The 23,974-nt window shown below is 32.1% G+C and overlaps 1 protein-coding gene across 1 annotated transcript; it reads left to right on the forward strand.

Annotated features, from left to right (window-relative positions):
* Window positions 1-2,536: 2,536 nt before the first annotated feature.
* LOC119605245 lies at window positions 2,537-20,732 on the forward strand. Its single transcript, XM_037958229.1, has 2 exons — window positions 2,537-2,952; window positions 19,847-20,732. Exons 1-2 carry the CDS (start codon window positions 2,932-2,934, stop codon window positions 20,210-20,212), a joined length of 387 nt encoding a protein of 128 aa, XP_037814157.1. The 5' UTR covers window positions 2,537-2,931; the 3' UTR covers window positions 20,213-20,732.
* The last annotated feature ends 3,242 nt before the right edge of the window (window positions 20,733-23,974 follow it).

Here is a 23,974-nt window from a genome sequence, read left to right on the forward strand (position 1 = left end):
GCACATTTATTCCCTGGGATTGTTATAACAAGCACCTAGAGATGTTACCAGTAGACCGAAGTACGAATCCATCAAATAAGCTGGAACGTTGTTCTTACTCACAGAGTTGACTGTTGTAAATCTGGTACGGACCGGGTTTACTCTGAAAATACCTGGACAAGGAAGGAAAATTCAATGGTATCACTTGTATAAGATACCTTTCATTCATCACCATTCAACCAACACATCTCATTACTACGACAGACTCATAAGAGAACAACATAGAGCGGATGAGATCCGTACACCCCTACATTCATCCTGTATCATATACATTTAACACCAACTCATATCCAAAGCTTAGTCCCACAGTCACTTCTCTGTGGGGTATATCGTTTGACATTCGGCAACTGCACCGAACTTATCCTTTTAACCACCACTTTCTCTTCTTGCGAATATGGGTTTAAACCACAGCCACTACGTAGATCGCGAAGGAACCTCAACCAACTGACCAGCCAGGACAAGTCCTGCGGGCAACTGGCCACCCGTAGTATCGGATTATGTGGTCCTCTGGTTCGACCCCATGTCAAATCATTCCAAGGAAAGTCTAAGGATGGAATTGACATCACCAGTTTATGGTCCCAGCAGACTAGAGGCACCGGTAGTACCTCTTTACCCCGGAATTGCAATCACATTAAAATGGGGTCTTTCATCAAGGTAACATGCCCCGGGGGTGACATAGAGGCACAGAATGTTGTACAAGCAAAAAAACAGCCGCTCGTATATAGAGCGTGCAATTCGTCCACTAGGACTCTACTAACTCCTCAAGATTCGCCGGACACATCGTACAATAGCAACGATCTTCCAAATGCCAAAGAAAATTTATCTTCTCACTCATCAAAATTCCCTGATATACGACCTGAGGTCTTTAATGCGACAATCTTCCTTTAAGCAGCATTACCGTAGACTTATCCACGCATACATCCAAAAAGTTAACAAGATGTGAAAGTGCTTTACGTGAACACCTGCACATGCTTCTGCCGGTCCATGTACAAGCACTTTGCTCATGGACTCGTGGTATCTAATCTCTGACCATTGCTGCCCCGTTGCTTAACTTTCGAGAGAACAATATCCGATCCACTCCTTCTAAGTTTACATTCATCCTGTATTGTATACACTTACACCAACTCATTTCCAACACTTCGTCTCAGAGTCACTCCTCTGTGAGGTATCTGTTATTTCGGCAACAGCACCGAACTTGTCCCGAATTAAAGACTTTACCATACATTAGTCTTTTAACCGACATTCTTTTCCCTCGAATTTGGGTCTATACTACATATATACCATACTACGTGCACCCCGAAGGGACCTTTCCAATAACCGGTACAAGACAAAGTCCGAAACTCTGTTCTGCGGGCAACCGGTTCCCGTGTTACCAGATTATGTGGTTCTCTGTTTCGACCTCTTGTCAAATCATTACAAGGTACGGCCGAGGATAGATTCGATCATCACGCACCGAGAAGACATTTGAAATTTGATAAAACTATATGAAAGACTTTAATATGGCGCAACTTTTGTAGCAATCAGTTCAAAAACCCCGAATTTTGGATTATGCCAGTCTTGTAGTAAATGAGCAATATGATTCTTATTGTGTATTTGACCTCCAAAAATGTCATTTAATACAATTAAAACTGCTCAAAACCTCTACTATATTACAAATTATAACAAATCCAACAAAAAGCATAAATTATGGGAAAAAAACATTAAATTGAAAATTTAATAAATTACAAGAAAAATAAATTTAAATGGCAGAAAAAACTAAATACTCATCAAACATAAAACCGCATTTACGCATAATTTTTTATATTATTAATAATTTCTGAAAAAAAAATGTCATTGAAATGAATGAGTTTTTTTGCACACATTTGAAAATATTTAAAAAGAACTACAACTTAAGTTTTGATACAAAATTGGAAACTCATTGATTTTTGTGTGTTTCAAGTTGAAGATGATGATGATGAATCTGAGAATGTTTGGTAATGATTTTGAATTTGGTTAAATTGTAAAAAAAAACACGGTTGGAGAAGAGAAGTTTGTTTTTTAAAACGGGCTTTTTAAAGTTCTGATAATTAAAACTAGTTTGTCTGTGGTAAATGCTTGGAGGTTGGGTGATGTAGTTAAGTTGTTGTTGTTGTTGTTGCTAGTGATGGCAAAACGATTCGCATCGATACACGATACATATCCAACCAACATTAAGCGAAAAACAACAAGCGATAGCTTCTGCAGCAGCAGCAGCGAAAACGTACTTACGAGCTTGAGTACACACAGCAGCTACTGCTGAAATGTTTAATAATAATGATGAAGATGATGATAATAATGAACTTGTTATTATAGTTAAAACGAAGACACTAAAGAGCGGCTGATGCTACAGAATAATATGCGAAATTGAAATCGATAGCTCGATCTAGCAGAGCTCTTGTGGAGGGGCGGGTGTCTGCTGGTTATTGGCGTCGTCGTCTTGTTTTTGTTTTATATAAAAGTGAATTTGTCAACGTATTTTATTGACAGTAGCGTAACAGAATTCAAACAGTAAACAACAAAATATTATTTGCACAATTAAACGAAAATAATTTATATAAATATAAACAAGAAATCGAAAAAAAAAACAACAAAAAAAAGTGTTAGCAAAAAAATTTAATACAGAAACAGATTTGGGAATAAGAAAAAAGTGTGCTAAATTAACAAAAAAAAGGATTACTACTCATTATACAGCTAGTGACAAATAAAATAGCAAAAAAAAAAAATTATCAAAAATTTTTGAATAGCAAATAACAACAAAGTGTTAATTATTTAAATAATTATTTAATATTTTGCGTATCTTGGTGTTTCTGTGTCTAAATAAGATTTTTCTCTAACAAAAACTTCAGAGTTCATAATCAAATAAATCAATACAAAATGACAGCTGTTAATGGAAAGGTGAGTTGTTAATTGTTAAAAAAAAAGAAAGAAAAATCGCTACAATGATTTTTAACAAAATAAACAGTTTAATTATGAATGGGGATTAAAAAAATATTGAAATTTTTATAAATAGAAATTAAATGAAATTTGGAGCGGAGTACGGATTGGATTAGTAATGTGAATTTTGTAAAATATTTCATTAAAATAATAGAAGTTTTGAAATTCCTCTAAAAAGAGAAAATAGATATTTTCTTTTTATACCTACCTTTAGTATTGATTTTGTAAAATATTGGTCATAGATCCAAAAAAGTTATGACCTTATGTCTCTATGTTCACCATTAAACCCTAGGGAGGTAAGGCTAAGGTTTGTTTTGCTTTGAAAATTTACACTATCGGTCCACGATTTCACCTATAGGTATCTTGATTACGTTTTGACAATGCACTTTTAAGCAGTCACAAGTTATACTGTAATAAGTAGCGAACATCTGATGACTCTAGACCCCATATAAGGATCCCGTCATAAAATTTACTTTAACGTACATAATCAAGGATTATTCTTATCGGTCTATAATTGACTCATCTAGAAAATCAGTTTATTGTTAATAAATCATTCAAAATAATGTTATAAACATTAAATTCGACTGCTCGGTCCAAAACACAGGGCTACAAACCTAGAGGCTAATGAAAGACCAATCGAACCATCTAGTAGCTGGTTCCCTCCGAAGTTTCCCTCAGGATAGCTGAGGATAGATTATGTAAAATAATCTTATCTGGTAAAGCGAATGATTAGAGGCCTTAGGGTCGAAACGATCTTAACCTATTCTTAAACTTTAAATGGGTAAGAACCTCACCTTTCTTGGTATGAAGGTTATGGTTGTGATATAATATAATGCCCAGTTGGCCACTTTTGGTATGCAGAACTGGCGCTGTGGGATGAACCAAACGTAATGTTACGGTGCCCAAATTAACACTTTTCTGGTCTCAGATTTTCTTAAAACCCTAGGGAGGTAGGGCTAAGGTTTGTTTTGCATTGAAAATTCGGAAAATCGGTTCACGATTTCACTTATAGATATCTTGATTACGTTTAGACAATGTACTTTTTAGCAGTCACAAGTTATACTGTAATAAGTAGCGAACATCTGATGACTCTAGACCCCATATAAGGATCCCGTCATAAAATTTACTTTAACGTACATAATCAAGGATTATTCTTATCGGTCTATAATTGACTCATCTAGAAAATCAGTTTATTGTCAATAAATCATTCAAAAATAATGTTATAAACATTAAATTCTCGACTGCTCGGTCCAAAACACAGGCCAACAAACCTAGAGGCTAATGAAAGACCAATCGAACCATCTAGTAGCTGGTTCCCTCCGAAGTTTCCCTCAGGATAGCTGGTGCATTTAAAAATTATGTAAAATAATCTTATCTGGTAAAGCGAATGATTAGAGGCCTTAGGGTCGAAACGATCTTAACCTATTCTCAAACTTTAAATGGGTAAGAACCTCACCTTTCTTGGTATGAAGGTTGTGGTTGTGATATAATATGCCCAGTGGGCCACTTTTGGTAAGCAGAACTGGCGCTGTGGGATGAACCAAACGTAATATTACGGTGCCCAAATTAACACTTCTCTGGTCTCAGATTTTCTTCATCATATCAGCAATATCGTGACATTTCACCTATAGATATCTTGATTACGTTTAGATATTGTACTTATAAGCACCCACAAGTTATATAGCGAACAGCCGATAACCCTAGAGCCCATATAAGTATCCCATCATAAAAATTACTTTAACGTACAAAATTGACATAGAAATAACGATATAACGTTAAAATTTAACATAATCAAGGATTATTCGTATCGGTCTATAATTGATCCTTCTAGAAAATCAGTTTATTGTCAATATAAATCGTTCAAAAATAGTTAAATTCGACTGCTCGGTTAAAAACACAACCCAGCAAATCCAGAGGCTAATGAATCGCAATCTGGTCTCAAAATTTCTTTATCATATCAGGGATATCCTTAATTTTAAAAAGCCCCATTTTTGGTCATATACTTGAGACGTTATAATAGCACGATGACATCTTCATTTATAAAATATGTTTCGACATCTGTTAGTCCAATCTGTCAACTTTAAAATAAAGGTTTACCCTTTATATATTCGTCTTTTTTTAGAGATATTTTAACCTAAAATCCATATATAGGTCTTGGTGACTAAACCTTAACAGATGCCGAGAAATGCGATGAGAACCAACCCATTTCTTAATTGACTAATTTTGGTTAAGTCTCAGGAGTGCTTTTTCCCCTTAAATGAGTAAATTCTTATTTGTCGTATTTTTGTATTAACTTTTCTTTCCGGATCATGTTAAAATTGTTTACAGTTCTGAAGAGATAATATAAAAACCATTTGGAAAAACAAAAAAATTGACTTGGATCGGCACTCAGATGCATTGGAACTAGTAAAATAGTAGCGGTATAGATATTTGATTTATATATTCTTACATCGACTTCTGTAGAACGTCTGTTATACATACAGTGGTCGACAAAACAATGGAAACTTTTTCAAATATTTTGCCCACTGTATATACTGTACAGCTGAAGAATGCATCATTCACAAATGGTTGTGTTCTTGATGAAAGACGTTCATTCATTGTAACGAAGGTCTATTTATAATTAAATTAATAAATTATTTCGATCATTAATTACATTTTGGTGATTTAAAACAATAGACTACACTTGACCTTGAATTAAGAAAAGGCGATCTCACTTAGCCCATTCAAATGAAGACAACTTTCCACGACATTTTAAACAACTTTAAATTTTATGTTCGATATTTTAAGAGTCACATTAGTTCAGAAAAGGGTTCTACATATATGTAGTTGAAATTGTTGACTTTTCGAACTTTTTAAATTAAAACTTTTCGACATTTTCCGACTTCCCGATTATTTTTGACTTTTGTCGAATTTAATCACTTTTAGATTTTTATCAATGTTTATGTTAAATCGAATTTCTCAGACTTTTCTTAATTTTTTCCGAATTATTTATAAAGCCTATAATATAGGATTGTCGATTTCGACTTTTCGACAAAAAGTCGATTTATAACAAGTAAGAGTGTTATATTCGGCTATGCCGAATCTTATATACCCACCATCAAACCGTGTGCCGTAAAAGGAATATTCCCCTATAAATATCAGGATGATATTTGAAATGGACCTTATATGTATGGGGGTAAGGTCAATTATGGTCCGATCGTCAAGATTTTTACTCGTAAGAAACTTTCTTATGACGAATTTCATCGCTGTGCTCGTACTTTTTATCCAGTTATGAGCGATAAAGTCATTTTCTGAAGGGGACCTTATATGGAGTGTAGGACCAATTATGGACCGATCCACATAAAATAAAGTACAGAGATCTTAGCTCGTAGGAAACTTAAAACTATGTCTAATTTTATCGCAAAACTCGTATTTTTGTAATGGGCGTTAACGTCATTTTCTGAAGGGGAATTTCTATGGTGGTAGGGTCAATTATGGACCGATATCCATAAAATTTGGTAGAGAGCTTCTGTCTCATATGAAACTTATTTGTACCGAATTTCATTGTTATACTCCTATTTTTAAACAGTTATGACTGTTAAAGCTGTTTTTCGGGGGCCCACTTGTATGGGGGCTATGCGAAAACGTGGAACAATATTGTCCATTATCAATATCAAACTAACCTTACCTATATTTGGAATATTTGTGTACAATTTTAACCCTCTAGCTCTTTCCGGTCGGACTCTATCGTGTTTTTAACAGACAGACGAACGGACATGGCTAGATCGTCTTGAAATCATATAAGTACCCAGAATATATATACATATGTACTTTTGTGGGTCTATGACCAATATTTCGATGTGACAAAAACAATATACCCCCCTTCTTTTTGATGCTGGATATAAAAAAGTTACAGTATTTTTCGAAACCTAAGCAACCTTTCTTGACATCAAAGTTGGTCTAAGATAAGTTGTCACCAACAATTGGCCGGCACAATCTTCTTCAACACTATACTTAAGGGTTATTAATATCATAATCTTATAAAAATCTCCTGTTTTAAAAAATTGCATAAAAATTCCCCTCTTAATTTAAAGATAAACAGCCAAATTGGCAACACCTACTGACATTGTGCATCTATAAAATTTAAACATACATCTTTTTCCTACAACTCAACTTGAATCCTTGACCTATAACTGATAGTCACCAGACGGGAAAGAGTGGCAAATTGTGCATAAAATATGCATAAATGTGTTTGTTGTAATTTAAGCATATAAACATACTTTTAAATAAATCCCATTTAAACCTTTAAACAAAATTATCACAAATCCATATTAACAGTGCAAATACTAGTCTTTTTTATGAAAAACCGCAATGCAAATATATCGCAGCCACAGCAGAGTCTCAGAGACAGACATACTGACAGCCAGCTAGAAAGACAGACAGACATCAAAAGTCTAAAGCAAAGAAAAAAATGTAAAGACACCAAAAAAAAAACAGAGGTGTTGGTTTTATTGGATCATGGTTATTAAAATGGCAAAAAATAAATATATTTAAAAAATCACACCAACAACAATTGCCAACAAACAACATCCATATTCATATTTTAACCTTAAAATCGGAAAACGTGAAGTGAATTATGAAAAAAAATTTTAAAATTTTATGCAAAATTTTATTTATATTAAAAGCGAAATTATAAATATTTATATTGTAAATTGATTTTTATGTGAGTAAAAATGCATAAATAATAATAAATAAATAATAATACATAGGATAAATAATTCAATTAAATTTCTGTTAACAAGTTGGGGTGAATTTTGGAACCTACAACTGTTGTCAGTTTGGGGTTTGTATACAATATATCGCCAAGTTTTGCAAAAGATTTAAAGATTTCAATTGATTTTCATTAAATACAACTTAATCTTTTGTAATAAAATTTTGTCAAAAATTTACTGTCTACATGACATTTAGTCAAAAATGGACCCAATATCCGGGATCAAATATTTCTTGAAATAAATTTCTATATCGAATTTTACCTCAATCTCTACACATATATGCATTTTAAAAATTTATTACCAACAAACTATTTTTCTTAATCAGGTTTTGCATGGGGTCAAAGGTAAAATATAGACCGATCTTTAAAATTTGCTGGAGCGAATTATGTTCCAAATTTCAATCCAATATAAGTATTTAAAAGTCAATTATGTTCCTAAACGACATTATTTCAGAAGGTATCGAATATGTGGGATAGGTTCAAAAATCATCAAATCTTTAATTACGATACATATTCCCGAGAATTTTGAAATATTATCAAGTCTATAAGTGGTTCGTATTTTAATCCAAGTTTGAGATCAGAATTTTTATATATTTACATAAACTTATCAAGTTACAATATCCAGTCAAGGGACTAGTTTTGCATCAGTTCCAGATATGGAAAATTGACATTTTGAAATAATACTAACTTATAAACAAAGAGTTCTTTTTAGGTTTAAAACTAGACTAGACTATATACCAGACTATATATTAAACTATAGACTGAACTGTAGACTAGATTATTGACTAGACTATAGACTAGACTATAGAGCAGACTATTGACTAGACTATAGACTAGACTATAGACTAGACTATAGATTAGACTAGACTACAGATTAGATTACACTCTAGATTAGACTAAACTATAGACTAGATTGTGGACTAGACTATAAACTAGACTAGACTATAAAGTAGACTATAGACTAGACAATAGACTAGACTATAGACTAGATTGTAGACTAGACTATAGAATAGATTGTAGACTAGACTATAACCCACAATGTAGTCTAGGCTATAGACTAGAACATAGACTAGACTAGACTATAGACTAAAGACCATACTCTAGACTAGACTAGACTATAGACTAGACTAGACTATAGACTAAAGACCATACTCTAGACTAGACTAGACTAGACTAGACTATAGACTAGACTATAGAATAGACTATAGACTAGACTATACACTAGACTATAGACTAGACTAGACTAGACTACTAGACTAGACTATAGACTAGACTATAGACTAGACTATAGACTAGACTATAGACTAGACTAGACTATAGACTAGACTATAGACTAGACTATAGACTAGACTATAGACTAGACTAGACTATAGACTAGACTAGACTAGACTATAGACTAGACTATAGACTAGACCATAGACTAGGCTATAGACTAGACTATAGACTAGACTATAGACTAGACTATAGACTAGACTATAAACTAGACTAGACTATAGACTAGACTATAGACTAGACTATAGACTAGACTATAGACTAGACTAGACTATAGACTAGACTAGACTAGACTAGACTATAGACTATAGACTATAGACTATAGACTATAGACTATAGACTATAGAATATAGACTATAGACTAGACTAGACTATAGACTAGACTCGACTATAGACTAGAATATAGACTAGACTATAGACTAGACTAAAGACTAGACTATAGATTAGACTATAGGCTAGACTTTAGACTAGACTATAGACTACATTATAAACTAGATTATACACTAGGCTACAGACTAGACTACAGACTAGACTATAGTCTATACTATAGTCAAGACTATAGACTAGACGATAGACTAGACTACAGAATAGACTACAGACTAGACTATGGAGTATACTATAGTCTAGACTATAGAGTATACTATAGACCACAATGTAGTCTAGACTATAGACTAGACCATAGACTAGACTATAGACTAGACCATGGACTAGACTAAAGTCCAAACTATAGACTGGATTATAGACTAGACTATAGACGAGGTGATTTTTCCGCAGGTTTATATTCCCGGTTACATATAATACCGAGAAACAAATTATCGCCATTATATTGGCAAACAATGCGACACATTGTATAAAAATCTTTACAACTTTAATAATTTGATTTTGAAATTTTTTAGTTATATTTGTTATCGTGAAGATTAATCAACTCTAGAACAGATTATATTTTAAAAACTTTATTTAAAACAAATTTTAAAATTTCATTTTTAAATATTGTTCCCATTATTACATATGCCACTGTATTAAATGCCAAACTAAATACTCTTCGCTTCCTAATAACTAACCAATGATCCGATGTCTTAACTGACCTTAATTCTAAAACAAATTTTATGCGTTTCGTTTTAATACTCGTACATCAAAATAAAAATTTAAATGTAAATTTATTTGTTTTATTAAAATGAAATAAAAATCAATATTAGTCTTATTTATGGTCAATTTTGTGTCATTGCGTATAGTAAAAAAGTGAACAAAATATAAAAAAAAAAAACAACTTCCTTATGAGTTTGATTTGTACACATCATTCCTATAGATCTAATAAAAATCAAAATAATATCATTTTATATCAGACGTTTCTAATCCAATTTCAATTAGACTTTTTATCAAAAACAAAACTTATTGTTTTGTTTTTTATCGTTTTGTCTTTACTCGTGTGACAAAGTCGACGTGTTGTTTCCCAGTCGACCTTGTAAAATTCATCAACACTTTGGTCGATTCCTATAGCAAACCTGAAGAATGAAATCACAGATTTTGTTGAACTCTTTAAAACAATAAGAAGTTTTTTTTTCTATTTTGTCGAGGGTTCTTGTTTTATGGATTGTAGATCATCGTCTCACATTATCATTAATAAAAATTAAATAATAATAAAAATTGATATCGAAAATATACAAAACATGTTTTCTATATGTTAATACCAAAAAAGAGGCAACAAAAACAAAACAAACTCGAACGTGATAAAATACTAACAACAAGAAAAACTCCTGAAAGATTCGAACATTTTAAAATAATTTGCATTTAATTAAATCAATTAAGATAAATTGTATCATTTCATTTGCAAATGAAATGCGAAAGTAATATTATGTTTAAAACATCCTGTTCTAATTTGTTTGACCATAAATTTAATTTAATAAAAAAAGAATAATTGTGTTTCTTTATATTCCCAAATGAAAGGGAAAATCTACTTTTATATTAAACTGACAATAATTAAATGTTTTTAGTGGTAATACGGGTAAATTTGAAAGTATTTTTGAAAGTGTATTTTTTAATTAAATGATGACAGCGTTTCTAAAACACATAAATCGTTCACATTGTGCAACACTGCGGTAATTTTAAATTAATTTTTAAGATACAATATTTTTCATTGCAAAATATTATCTTGCAATTAGACCAGTATTTTATGGAAAAATCTTAAGATACAAAGCAAAAAAGTGTCACACAAAACTAATTTCTTGACTGGTAACTGAGGCTGATTATTTATATGAATATACTGGAAAATAAAACTAAGGTACTACACTCATTTATGTATGTAGACTATAGACTACACTGTAGACTAGACTATAAACTACACTATAGATTAGACTATAGACTAGCCTATAGACTAGACTATAGGCTAGACGATAGACTAGATTATGGGCTAGACTATAGACTAGACTAGACTAGACTAGACTAGACTAGACTAGACTAGACTAGACTAGACTAGACTAGACTAGACTAGACTAGACTAGACTAGACTAGACTAGACTAGACTAGACTAGACTAGACTAGACTAGACTAGACTAGACTAGACTAAACTAAACTAGACTAGACTATAGACCAGACTATAGACTAGAATATAGACTAGACTATAGACTAAACTATAGACTAGACTATAGACTAGACTATAGACTAGACTATAGACTAGAATATAGACTAGACAATAGACTAGACTATAGACTTGACAATAGACTAGACTGTAGACTAGACTATAGACTAGACTATAGACTAGACTATAGACTAGACTATAGACTAGACTATAGACTAGACTATAGACTAGACTAGACTATAGACTAGACTAGACTATAGACTAGACTAGACTATAGACTAGACTAGACTAGACTATAGACTAGAATATAGACTAGACTATAGACTACACAATAGACTAGACTATAGACTAGACAATAGACTAGACAATAGACTAGACTATAGACTAGACTATAGACTAGACTATAGACTAGACTAGACTATAGACTAGACTATAGACTAGACTAGACTAGACTATAGACTAGACTATAGACTAGACTATAGACTAGACTAGACTAGACTATAGACTAGACTATAGACTAGACTAGACTAGACTATAGACTAGACTATAGACTAGACTAGACTATAGACTATAGACTATACTAGACCAGACTAGACTAGACTAGACTAGACTAGACTAGACTAGACTATAGACTAGACTAGACTAGACTAGACTAGACTAGACTAGACTAGACTAGACTAGACTAGACTAGACTAGACTAGACTAGACTAGACTAGACTAGACTAGACTAGACTAGACTAGACTAGACTAGACTAGACTAGACTAGACTATAGACTAGACTAGACTATAGACTAGACTAGACTATAGATTAGACTAGACTATAGACTAGACTATAGACTAGACTATAGACTAGATTATAGACTAGACTATAGACTAGACTATAGACTAGACTATAGACTAGACTATAGGCTAGACTATAGACTACACTGTGGGCTAGACTATAGACTAGACTATAGGCTAGACTATAGACTAGACTATAGGCTAGACTATAGACTAGACTATAGACTAGACTATAGACTAGACTATAGACTAGACTATAGACTAGACTATAGACTAGACTATAGACTAGACTATAGACTAGACTATAGACTAGACTATAGACTAGACTATAGACTAGACTATAGACTAGACTATAGACTAGACTATAGACTAGACTATAGACTAGACTATAGACTAGACTATAGACTAGACTATAGACTAGACTATAGACTAGACTATAGACTAGACTATAGACTAGACTATAGACTAGACTATAGACTAGACTATAGACTAGACTATAGACTAGACTATAGACTAGACTATAGACTAGACTATAGACTAGACTATAGACTAGACTATAGACTAGACTATAGACTAGACTATAGACTAGACTATAGACTAGACTATAGACTAGACTATAGACTAGACTATAGACTAGACTATAGACTAGACTATAGACTAGACTATAGACTAGACTATAGACTAGACTATAGACTAGACTATAGACTAGACTATAGACTAGACTATAGACTAGACTATAGACTAGACTATAGACTAGACTATAGACTAGACTATAGACTAGACTATAGACTAGACTATAGACTAGACTATAGACTAGACTATAGACTAGACTATAGACTAGACTATAGACTAGACTATAGACTAGACTATAGACTAGACTATAGACTAGACTATAGTCTAGACCACAGTGTAGTCTATAGTCTAGCCTATAGTCTAGTCTATAGTCTTGACTTGACAATAGACTAGACTATAGACTAGACTATAGACTAGACAATAGACTAGACAATAGACTAGATTATAGACTAGACAATAGACTAGACTATAGTCTAGACTATAGACTAGACTATAGTCTAGACTATAGACTAGACTATAGACTAGACTATAGTCTAGACTATAGACTAGACTATAGTCTAGACTATAGACTAGACTATAGTACTAGACTATAGACTAGACTATAGACTAGACTATAGACTAGACTATAGACTAGACTATAGACTAGACTATAGACTAGACTATAGACTAGACTATAGACTAGACTATAGACTAGACTATAGACTAGACTATAGACTAGACTATAGACTAGACTATAGACTAGACTATAGACTAGACTATAGACTAGACTATAGACTAGACTATAGACTAGACTATAGACTAGACTATAGACTAGACTATAGACTAGACTAGACTAGACTAGACTAGACTATAGACTAGACTAGACTATAGACTAGGACTACTATAGACTAGACTAGACTAGACTATAGACTAGACTATAGACTAGACTATAGACTAGACTAGACTAGACTATAGACTAGACTATAGACTAGACTATAGACTAGACTATAGACTAGACTATAGACTAGACTATAGACTAGACTATAGACTATAGACTAGACTATAGACTAGACTACAGACTAGACTATAGACTAGACTATAGACTAGACTATAGACTAGACTATAGACTAGACTATAGACTATAGACTAGACTATAGACTAGACTATAGACTAGACTATAGACTAGACTATAGACTAGACTATAGACTAGACTATAGACTAGACTATAGACTAGACTATAGACTAGACTATAGACTAGACTATAGACTAGACTATAGACTAGACTATAGACTAGACTATAGACTAGACTATAGACTAGACTATAGACTAGACTATAGACTAGACTATAGACTAGACTATAGACTAGACTATAGACTAGACTATAGACTAGACTATAGACTAGACTATAGACTAGACTATAGACTAGACTATAGACTAGACTATAGACTAGACTATAGACTAGACTATAGACTAGACTATAGACTAGACTATAGACTAGACTATAGACTAGACTATAGACTAGACTATAGACTAGACTATAGACTAGACTATAGACTAGACTATAGACTAGACTATAGACTAGACTATAGACTAGACGATAGACTAGACTATAGACTAGACTATAGACTATAGACTATAGACAGACTATAGACTAGACTATAGACTAGACTATAGACTAGACTATAGACTAGACTATAGACTAGACTATAGACTAGACTATAGACTAGACTATAGACTAGACTAGAACTAGACTATAGACTAGACTATAGACTAGACTATAGACTATAGACTATAGACTAGACTATAGACTAGACTATAGACTAGACATATACTAGACTATAGACTAGACTATAGACTAGACGATAACTAGACTATAGACTAGACTATAGACTAGACTATAGACTAGACTATAGACTAGACTATATACTAGACTATAGACTAGACTATAGACTAGACTATAGACTAGACTATAGACTAGACTATAGACTAGACTATAGACTAACTATAGACTAGACTATAGACTAGACTATAGACTAGACTATAGACTAGACTATAGACTAGACTATAGACTAGACTATAGACTAGACTATAGACTAGACTAAGACTAGACTATAGACTAGACTATAGACTAGACTATAGACTAGACTATAGCCTAGACTATAACTAGACGATAGACTAGACTATAGACTAGACTATAGACTAGACTATAGACTAGACTATAGACTAGACTATAGACTAGACTACAGACTAGACTATAGACTAGACTATAGCCTAGACTATAGACTAGACTATAGACTAGACTATAGACTAGACTATAGACTAGACTATAGACTATACTAGACTAGACTATAGACTAGACTATAGACTAGACTATAGACTAGACTATAGGCTAGACTATAGGCTAGACTATAGGCTAGACTATAGGCTAGACTATAGGCTAGACTATAGGCTAGACTATAGGCTAGACTATAGGCTAGACTATAGGCTAGACTATAGGCTAGACTATAGACTAGACTATAGACTAGTCTAGGTTGATATAATATCTCAATAATGATCAAGATGTTAGCTCCTGTCGTTTAGGCCTCATCGTGTTTTGATTATTTCATATATTTTACGAAACATTCATATAACTGATGAACGTGTTTCATTAGCTAAGTAGATGAATTTTTGTCAATAAAAGTCTTATTTGAGCATTCAAGGAAAAGTGATTTCATACAGTCTGACGGCCATAGTTTCAAAAAGTGATTCCGATTCAATTGTCTGCGTTATAAACATAAACGCAGGCGGTAAAAGTATTCCCAATATAGAGGCAAAATCAAATATTAAACTGAATTTTAGAAAATATTGATAGCTAACTAAGCTTGTCAAATACTTGAACATTATAAAAGAAGTTGATAAGAATGAAATTGGAAAGTATTTTATATGAATTTTGTAGGGTATAATGAATATATATGGTAGCAGTCTAACTTGTTTTCAAAACAAAATATTTTATATGTTATTTAATATTATTTGTTTTTTAATAAAAAAAATGTTAATGTTATTACTGGTTTCTATTTTCAAACATTTTTTGGCTACCAACTTAAAATTATCTTAAGATTCTTGTCATAAAATAGCAGCCGTTTGCATTAGTGTTTATAAATTAAAAAAAAAAAAATCTTAAAATATTGTGTCCATTTGTGCATACAGATTTAAAAAAATAAAATAAAACATCAACTTTATTTTTAATTTGGGAAACTCCCAAGCTAGTTTTTTGATGTTTAAATATTTATTTTATTTTTATTTTCAATAAATTACACAGACACTTTTTGAATGTTAATATTTCGAGACGCCAAGAACTTTTATTTTTTTTGCTTTATTTATGAGAATGTTTGCTGTGAGGCAAATGATAAATTGTATTTATTAAATCTGCATAAACTATAATAATAAACAAACCTCGACTAAAGCAAAAAAAAATAAAAACAAATGTTTAAACAACAAATAAAAAACACCAACAAAATGTTTAAAACTTATTAAAAATTCAAACAATTTACGTAAGAAAACACTTAAAAACAGCAGCAACAACAACAACAAGAAAAAAAAACTAATAATTATAATATTAATTTGAAAACATAAATCATGTTTGAAAGAAGCACGAACCGTGTCTATTAACTGCAACTTTATACTGAAACCAAACAAAAAAAAAAGAAACAAACTATAAGATGCAAACATTTGAATGAATTAATGAAACATATAATTAAGCTAACGAAACACAAACTTAATAATTATTAAGATTTTAATCAAAATCACTGAATTTGAAATTAAATGCTGTTGAATATTAATATTTACAAGTTGAGGGTGTGTGAATCACAAAGATGCCAACCCATAACATGATCATAATGATAGTGTTTAGTGATAATGATGACGGGATTGATTTTCAGAAAACTAACTAACAACTCAACAACTTCCTGCTCTGGGAATTTAAGCGTTTTAACAAAAACAACCCAAGAAATATGCTTAATAAATTTAAATTCGTTTTTTTTTTTTTTTTGTTTTAGTCTTTATCTATGGTTAAACAATAAAATACCTAAAGAAGCCGGTTTAAACCATTTAATGGTTTGAAACAATAACCAAGTAGATGAAAAGAAAAAAAAAACTATTAAAATTCATGTTTTAGTTTTATTAACAGACATTTTTCTGTGAGTTTAATTTGCATAAATACTTGTATTCTTTTCAAGTGACGTCATAAAAGATTTCCTATTGTTTTAAATTCTAGTATATGCTACAACCACTAGACTTGTCTCTAAGAATGTAACACTAGTTACTAATATAGTGACACTTGACTAGCCTCTGGTATACAGACATTAGACTAGTGTGTAGTATAGAGACTAGACTAGTGTGTAATATAGAGACTAGACTAGTGTCTAGTCACTAGACTCTAGTGTATAGACTGGACTAATGTCTAGTGTAGAGACTAGACTAATGTCTAGTCTCTATACTAGACTAGTGTCTAGTATAGAGACTAGACTAGTGTCTAGTATAGGGACTAGACTAGTTTCTAGTATAGAGACTAGACTAGACCAGTTTCTAGTATAGAGACTAGACTATACTAGTTTCTAGTATAGATACTAGACTAGACTAGTTTCTAGTATAGAGACTAGACTAGACTAGTTTCTAGTATAGAGACTAGACTAGACAAGTTTCTAGTATAGAGACTAGATTAGACTAAACTAGTGCCTAGTATAGAGACTAGACTAGTGCCTAGTATAGAGACTAGACTAGTGCCTAGTATAGAGACTAGACTAGTGCCTAGTATAGAGACTAGACTAGTGTCTAGTATAGAGACTAGACTAGTGTCTAGTATAGATTTTAGACTAGACTAGTGTCTACTATAGAGACTAGACTAGACTAGTGTCTACTATAGAGACTAGTCAATACTAGACTAGTATCTAGTATACACTGTCTAGTATAGAAAGTAGACTAGTGTCTAGTATAGAGACTATACTAGTGTTTAGTATAGAGATTAGACTAGCATCTAGTAAACAGACTAGCGTCTAGTGTAGAGGCTTGACAAGTGTAGAGACTAGACTAGTGTCTAGTGTAAAGACTAGACTAGTGTCTATTATAGAGACTTGACTAGACTTGTGTCTAGTTTAGAGACTAGACTAGTTTCTAGTATATAGACTAGACTAGTTTCTAGTATAGAGACTAGACTAGTTTGTAGTATAGAGACTAGACTAGTGTCTAGTATAGAGACTAGACTAGTGTCTAGTGTAGAGACTAGACTAGTGTCTGGTGTAGAGACTAGACTAGTGTCTAGTGTAGAGACTATACTAGTGTCTAGTGAAGAGAATATACAAGTGTCTAGTGTAGAGACTAGACTGGTGTCTAGTGTAGAGACTAGACCAGTGTCTAGTGTAGGGACTAGACTAGTGTCTAGTGTAGACACTAGACTAATGTCTAGTATAGAGACTAGACTAGTGTCTAGCATAGAGGTTCAAGTGTATAGTACAGAGACTAGACTAATGTCTAGTATTGAGACTAGAATAGTGTCTAGTATAGTGTATAGTATAGAGACTAGACTAGTATCTAGTATAGAGACTAGACTAGTGTCTAGAATAGAGACTAGACTAGTGTCCAGTATAGAGACTAGACTAGTGTCTAGTATAGAGACTAGACTAGTGTCTAGTATAGAGACTAGACTAGTGTCTAGCATAGAGGTTCGAATAGTGTATAGTATAGAGACTAGATTAGTGTCTAGTATAGAGTCTAGACTAGTGTATAGTATAGAGACTAGAATATCTCTTAGTATATAGACTAGACTATCTTTTAGTATAGAGACTAGACTGGTATATAGTATAGAGACTAGACTGGTGTATAGTATAGAGACTAGATTAGTGTCTAGTATAGAGACTAGACTAGTATCTAGTATAGTGACTAGACTAGCGTTTAGTGTAGAGACTAGACTAGTGTCTAGTATAGAGACTAGACTAGTGTCTAGTATAGAGACTAGACTAGTGTCTAGTATAGTGACTAGACTAATGTCTAGTATAGAAACTAGACTAGTATCTAGTATAGAGACTAGACTGTTGTCTAGTATAGTTATTAAACTAGTGTCTACTATAGACTAGAGTCTAAGTATAGAGACTATACTAGTGTCTAGTGTAGAGACTAGACTAGTATCTAGTATAGAGACTAGACTAGTTTCTAGTGTAGAGGCTAGACAAGTTGTAGTACTGTTCAGACCAGATTATTCAGGTCCCTAAGAGAAGTATAGAGACTAGACTAGTGTATAATATAAAGACTAGACTAATATAAAGACTGGACTAGTGTAGAGTATAGGGACTTGACTAAGTAGTGCCTTGAGACTAAACATGTTAGACAAGTGTCTAATATATAGGCTAGTCAAGTTGTGGTACCTAGGACTATACTAGTGACTAGTATAGTTACTAGACTAGTTGCAGAATAGGGAATGGACAAAGGTCTAGTATAGTGACTAGTATAGAGACTAGACTAGTTCCTAATATAAAGACTTGAATAGAATAGGGTCTACTAATGCGACTAGATTATGGTCTAGTATAGAGAAAAGAAAAGGGTGTAATATAGAGACTAGAATAGGATTTAGTCTTTAATTTGGGGTCCAGACTAGTCTCTTTACTAGACTAGACTCTATACTAGAGACTATCTATACTAGAGACCAATGATGCTAAAGAACAAGAACTAGTTTCTATACTGGAAACCATTTAGTGTAGGGCGTAATATAGTCGATCAATTCCCTCATACACTTTAGTTTTTTTATTTATTTATTTAATAATTTATTTTATTTTAATTCCTTAATATTATTTTATTCAATTCAAAAATTTATTTAAATAATTAAACACGTGAATTATTTTTAGCAACAACAACAAAAAAAATAAATTAATTTTTCTTTCCTTAATTCTTCTTTACAGACATTTTTGGTATTATCCATGATCTTGGCTTTAGCCTGGTGCCAACAGCACTATCAACAAATCAGTGACAGTGAAGTGCCCGCTGTTTTAAGCTACAACTCACCATTGAGACAACCCGATAGCCTAAGATCTCGTCCCTACTTTGATTTCTTGAGCACCCTATACAGACGTGATGCCGACAAGACTCAATTGTTTCGTCCCTATGTACGCAATCGTCGTGAGGCCATTGCACCTATTGCCTTAGACCTTAACGTTGCCCAACATGAACGCAGCAAAAGAGCCATAGTTTTTCGTCCCCTATTCGTTTATAGACAACAGGAAATTCGAAAACAACAACTTCAAAATCAACGCAGACGTCGTGTTTAAATGAATTTTTTATTAACATATTATTTTCGTAAACATTTTTTTTTTTAATTTTATTATTATTATTTTTTGTTTCTTTTAATTTAATTTAAATTTGTGTACAGGTTGTGTTGCTCTTAGAAAAAAAACCAGAGTAACTCCTTTTATATTTTAATAATTTTGTTTTTCGCTATTTTCTATTGCAAATCGCAAATGTCACCTCTCTTTCAAGTCATATTTTTTTATATAATTATTACTTATGTATGTATTCATCTAAACTAATTTGAACAAAAAAAAACTCAAACTAATGCACCATTTTTTATTTAATTTTATACAAAAAAAATTTAAAAATTTAACTACTACATATTAAATTAGTTTTAAGTATATTTTTTCTATGTAGCTATTTGTTTTTCTTAGTTTATTTAAACAAACGAAATTATATATATTTGTAGTTAGTAATAAAAAATTATTTTTTATTGTTGTTTTTTTTTTATATGTAAAAATAATGTTTAAATAAAAAAAAAATTATTAAATTACATTACATAAAACAAATTTTTGAATTTTCATTAATATGAAATTGACAGATATTCCCAGTAAAATATTTTCAAATTTTGGTAATGAGTATTGTAGGTAATGTAGTTATTTCACACATTACTTGGTAATGAGTGGTCTTTATTAATAAAATTATTTAATTTTTTTTGGGTAGGATTTGTTGCCAGATGTATAGAGCGTATGTCTAATAAGGAATTGGTTAATGGTTTTAAGTCTAATCGATATTAGAAGATTTTTGAAGAAATATTGATTTGTACCTTCATGTAAAAACTATTCCAAATAGCACGATAAAACAATTTGTTAATGGGGCCTTGGGTAATAGAATATACTAACAAGTTAGAGTGCTATATTCGGCTATGCCGAATCTTAAATACCCTCCACCAGCAAACTAATTTTTATTGAAACCCATCTAACTATCAAATTTTTAGATAACTTGCCAAAATTTTTGTCGAACTAATTTTGATTAGGTCCAGAAAAATGTATATTAATACGCCAGTTTGAAAACATTTTAATAGAATGATGTATCTATACACAGAATATGGGAGTTGTGACCAATTATGGACTGATCAGGAAACAATTTCGTATAATGATTTATATGCAGAAAAAGATCAAGTCTAATTTTACTCCAATAGCTTTATTAATCAATGAAATATGTGCGTTTAGGTGACTTTAGGAAGTGGACTTTATATAGGAGCTATGAGCAATTAAGGGCCTATCCGGAAAAATTTCGCAGAGTGATTCATATGTGCTCAAATCATATTTTATCAAGATATCTTTATTTGATAATTAAATATGTGCGTTTAAGAGATTTTTTGAAGTGGACCTATTACCAAATATGGACCGATCCAGATTTGATTTATGTTAAGATAAAACATATTTGTGTCGAATTTTCTCAAATTAACTTTATTTGATAATGAAATATGTGTGTTTAAGTGACTCTCTGAAGTGGACCTTATATGGAAGCTATGACCAATAATGGACCGATCCGAGAAAAAAGTGGTAGAATGATTCATATGTACACAAAACTTATTCAAGTCGAATTTTACCCCTATAGTTTTAGAATTCAATGAAATATATGCTTGTAAGTGATTTTCGGAAGTGGACCTTATATGGGAACTATGACCAATTATGGGCCTATTCGGGAAACATTTCGCAGAGTGATTCATATTAGGACAAAACATATTTGTGTCGAATTTTATCAAGATAGCTTTAGTTGATAATGAAATATGTGCTTTTAAGTGATTTTCGTAAGTGGACCTTATATGGGAGTTATGACCGATAATGGACCGACCCGTAAAAAATTTGTAAAATGATTTGTACGTACACAAAACACATTCAAGTCGAATATTATCCCTATAGCTTTAGAATTCAATGAAATATATGCGTTTAAGTGTTTTTCGGAAGTGGACCTTATATGGGACTTATGACCAATTATAGACCTATCCGGAAAAAATTTCGTAGAGTTATTCATGCTTAGGCAAAACATATTTGTATCGAATTTTGTCAAGATAGCTTTACTTGACATTGAAATATGTACTTTTAAGTGATTTTCGGAAGAGGGCCTTATATGGGAGCTATGACCAATAAGGGACCGATCCGTAAAAAAAATAGTGAAATGATTTGAATGCACAAAAACCATATTTCTGTCGAATTGTATCACGATAGCTTTAGAATTCAATGAAATATATGCGTTTAAGTGATTTTTGGAAGTGGACCTTATATGGGAGCTATGACCAATTATGGGCCTATCCGGAAAAAAATTCGTAGAATGATTCATGTTTAGGTAAAACATATTTGTGTCGAATTTTATCAATATAGCTTTACTTGCCATTGAAATATGTGCTTTTAAGTGATTTTCGGAAGTGGGCCTTATATGGGATCTATGACCAATTATGGACCGATCCATAAAAAATTTTGTAGAATGATTTGTATGTATACAAAATAGATTTGTGTTGAATTTTAACCCGATAGCTTTATAATTCAATGAAATATATGCGTTTAAGCGATTTTCGGAAGTGGACCTTATAAGGGAGCTATGACCAATTATGGACCTATCCGGAAAAAATTCCGTAGAGTGATTTATATTTTGACTAAACATATTTGTGTCGAATTTCATCAAAAAAGCTTTAGTTGACAATGAAATATGTGTTTTTAAATGATTTTCGGAAGTGGGCTTTATATGGGAGCTATGACCAATAATGGACCGATCCGTAAAAAAATTGGTTGAATGATTTGTATGTACACGAAACATATCCAACTCGAATTTTATCACAATAGCTTTATTCATCAATGAAATATGTGCGTTTAGGTGATTTTCGGAAGTTGACCTTATATGGGAGCTATGACCAATTGTGGACCGACTGAGATCTACGTTGACAGTATGATTTCTGTTCATATTATATTTACATGTACAAAATTTCGTGTTGATACCGATATATTTGAGGGAGTTATTAACGATAAACTAATTTCCGGGAATATATAACTTTGTATGGGGGCTATGGGAAATATTCGATCGATTGTAAAGATTTTGAACATAATTAATCACTACCCTGAAAAAATAATGTATGACAAAATTCATCGAAATATCATTTGTGGTTTCTGAGAAAACTTCAAAAGAATTATGAAAAAAACGTAATTTTTTTCGAGGTAGTCTGAAATTTTTACTCATAACTTTTTACGTTGTGAACCGATTTTGCTCATTTTCAATACCAAACTGCTTAGGATAATAGTAAACATTTTGGGTGAATTTGGTTTATTTCCTTTGCTTAGTTTTAACGTGAGCGTGTTTTACACAGACAGACAGACAGACGGACAGACGGACATAGCTAAATCGACTCAGAATTTGATAAGGACCCAGAATATATATACTTTGTTGGGTCTTAGATGAATATTTCTTGGTGTTACACACGGAACGACAAACTTATATATACCCTCTATCACCACTGATGGTGGTGGAGGGTATAATAAACACAGAAAATAACTGTAAGGTCGGTTTTAAATCCGGAAAAGTCGGGTAAGCACATTTATAACCAGTTATTTTTTTGGTCATCGTCAAACAAAAATAAGTAGTTATTCCCCCAAAAAGGAAGTACTTACACTTTGCTCCAATATTACTTGCCTACTTACCGGGTAAGTAAAGATTTTGCTGGGTTAGTATTAAATGTGTCTTGGGAGTTCTAAAATGTTTTTTTGAATATTGGGTAAATCACGCCGGAAGGATTTTCGAAATAAAGG

Source organism: Lucilia sericata, unplaced genomic scaffold, assembly GCF_015586225.1.
Source record: "Lucilia sericata isolate MDLA Ls3-8-SP2 unplaced genomic scaffold, ASM1558622v1 Contig000467F_arrow, whole genome shotgun sequence".
Taxonomy (NCBI): Eukaryota; Metazoa; Arthropoda; class Insecta; order Diptera; family Calliphoridae; genus Lucilia; species Lucilia sericata.

Bases quoted from the DNA above. Each gene is read 5' to 3' on its own strand.
- LOC119605245 (XM_037958229.1), top strand. From the start codon at position 2,932: ATGACAGCTGTTAATGGAAAG. The intron at 2,953-19,846 runs GTGAGTTGTTAA...TCTTCTTTACAG, and splicing joins TGACAGCTGTTAATGGAAAG to ACATTTTTGGTATTATCCAT.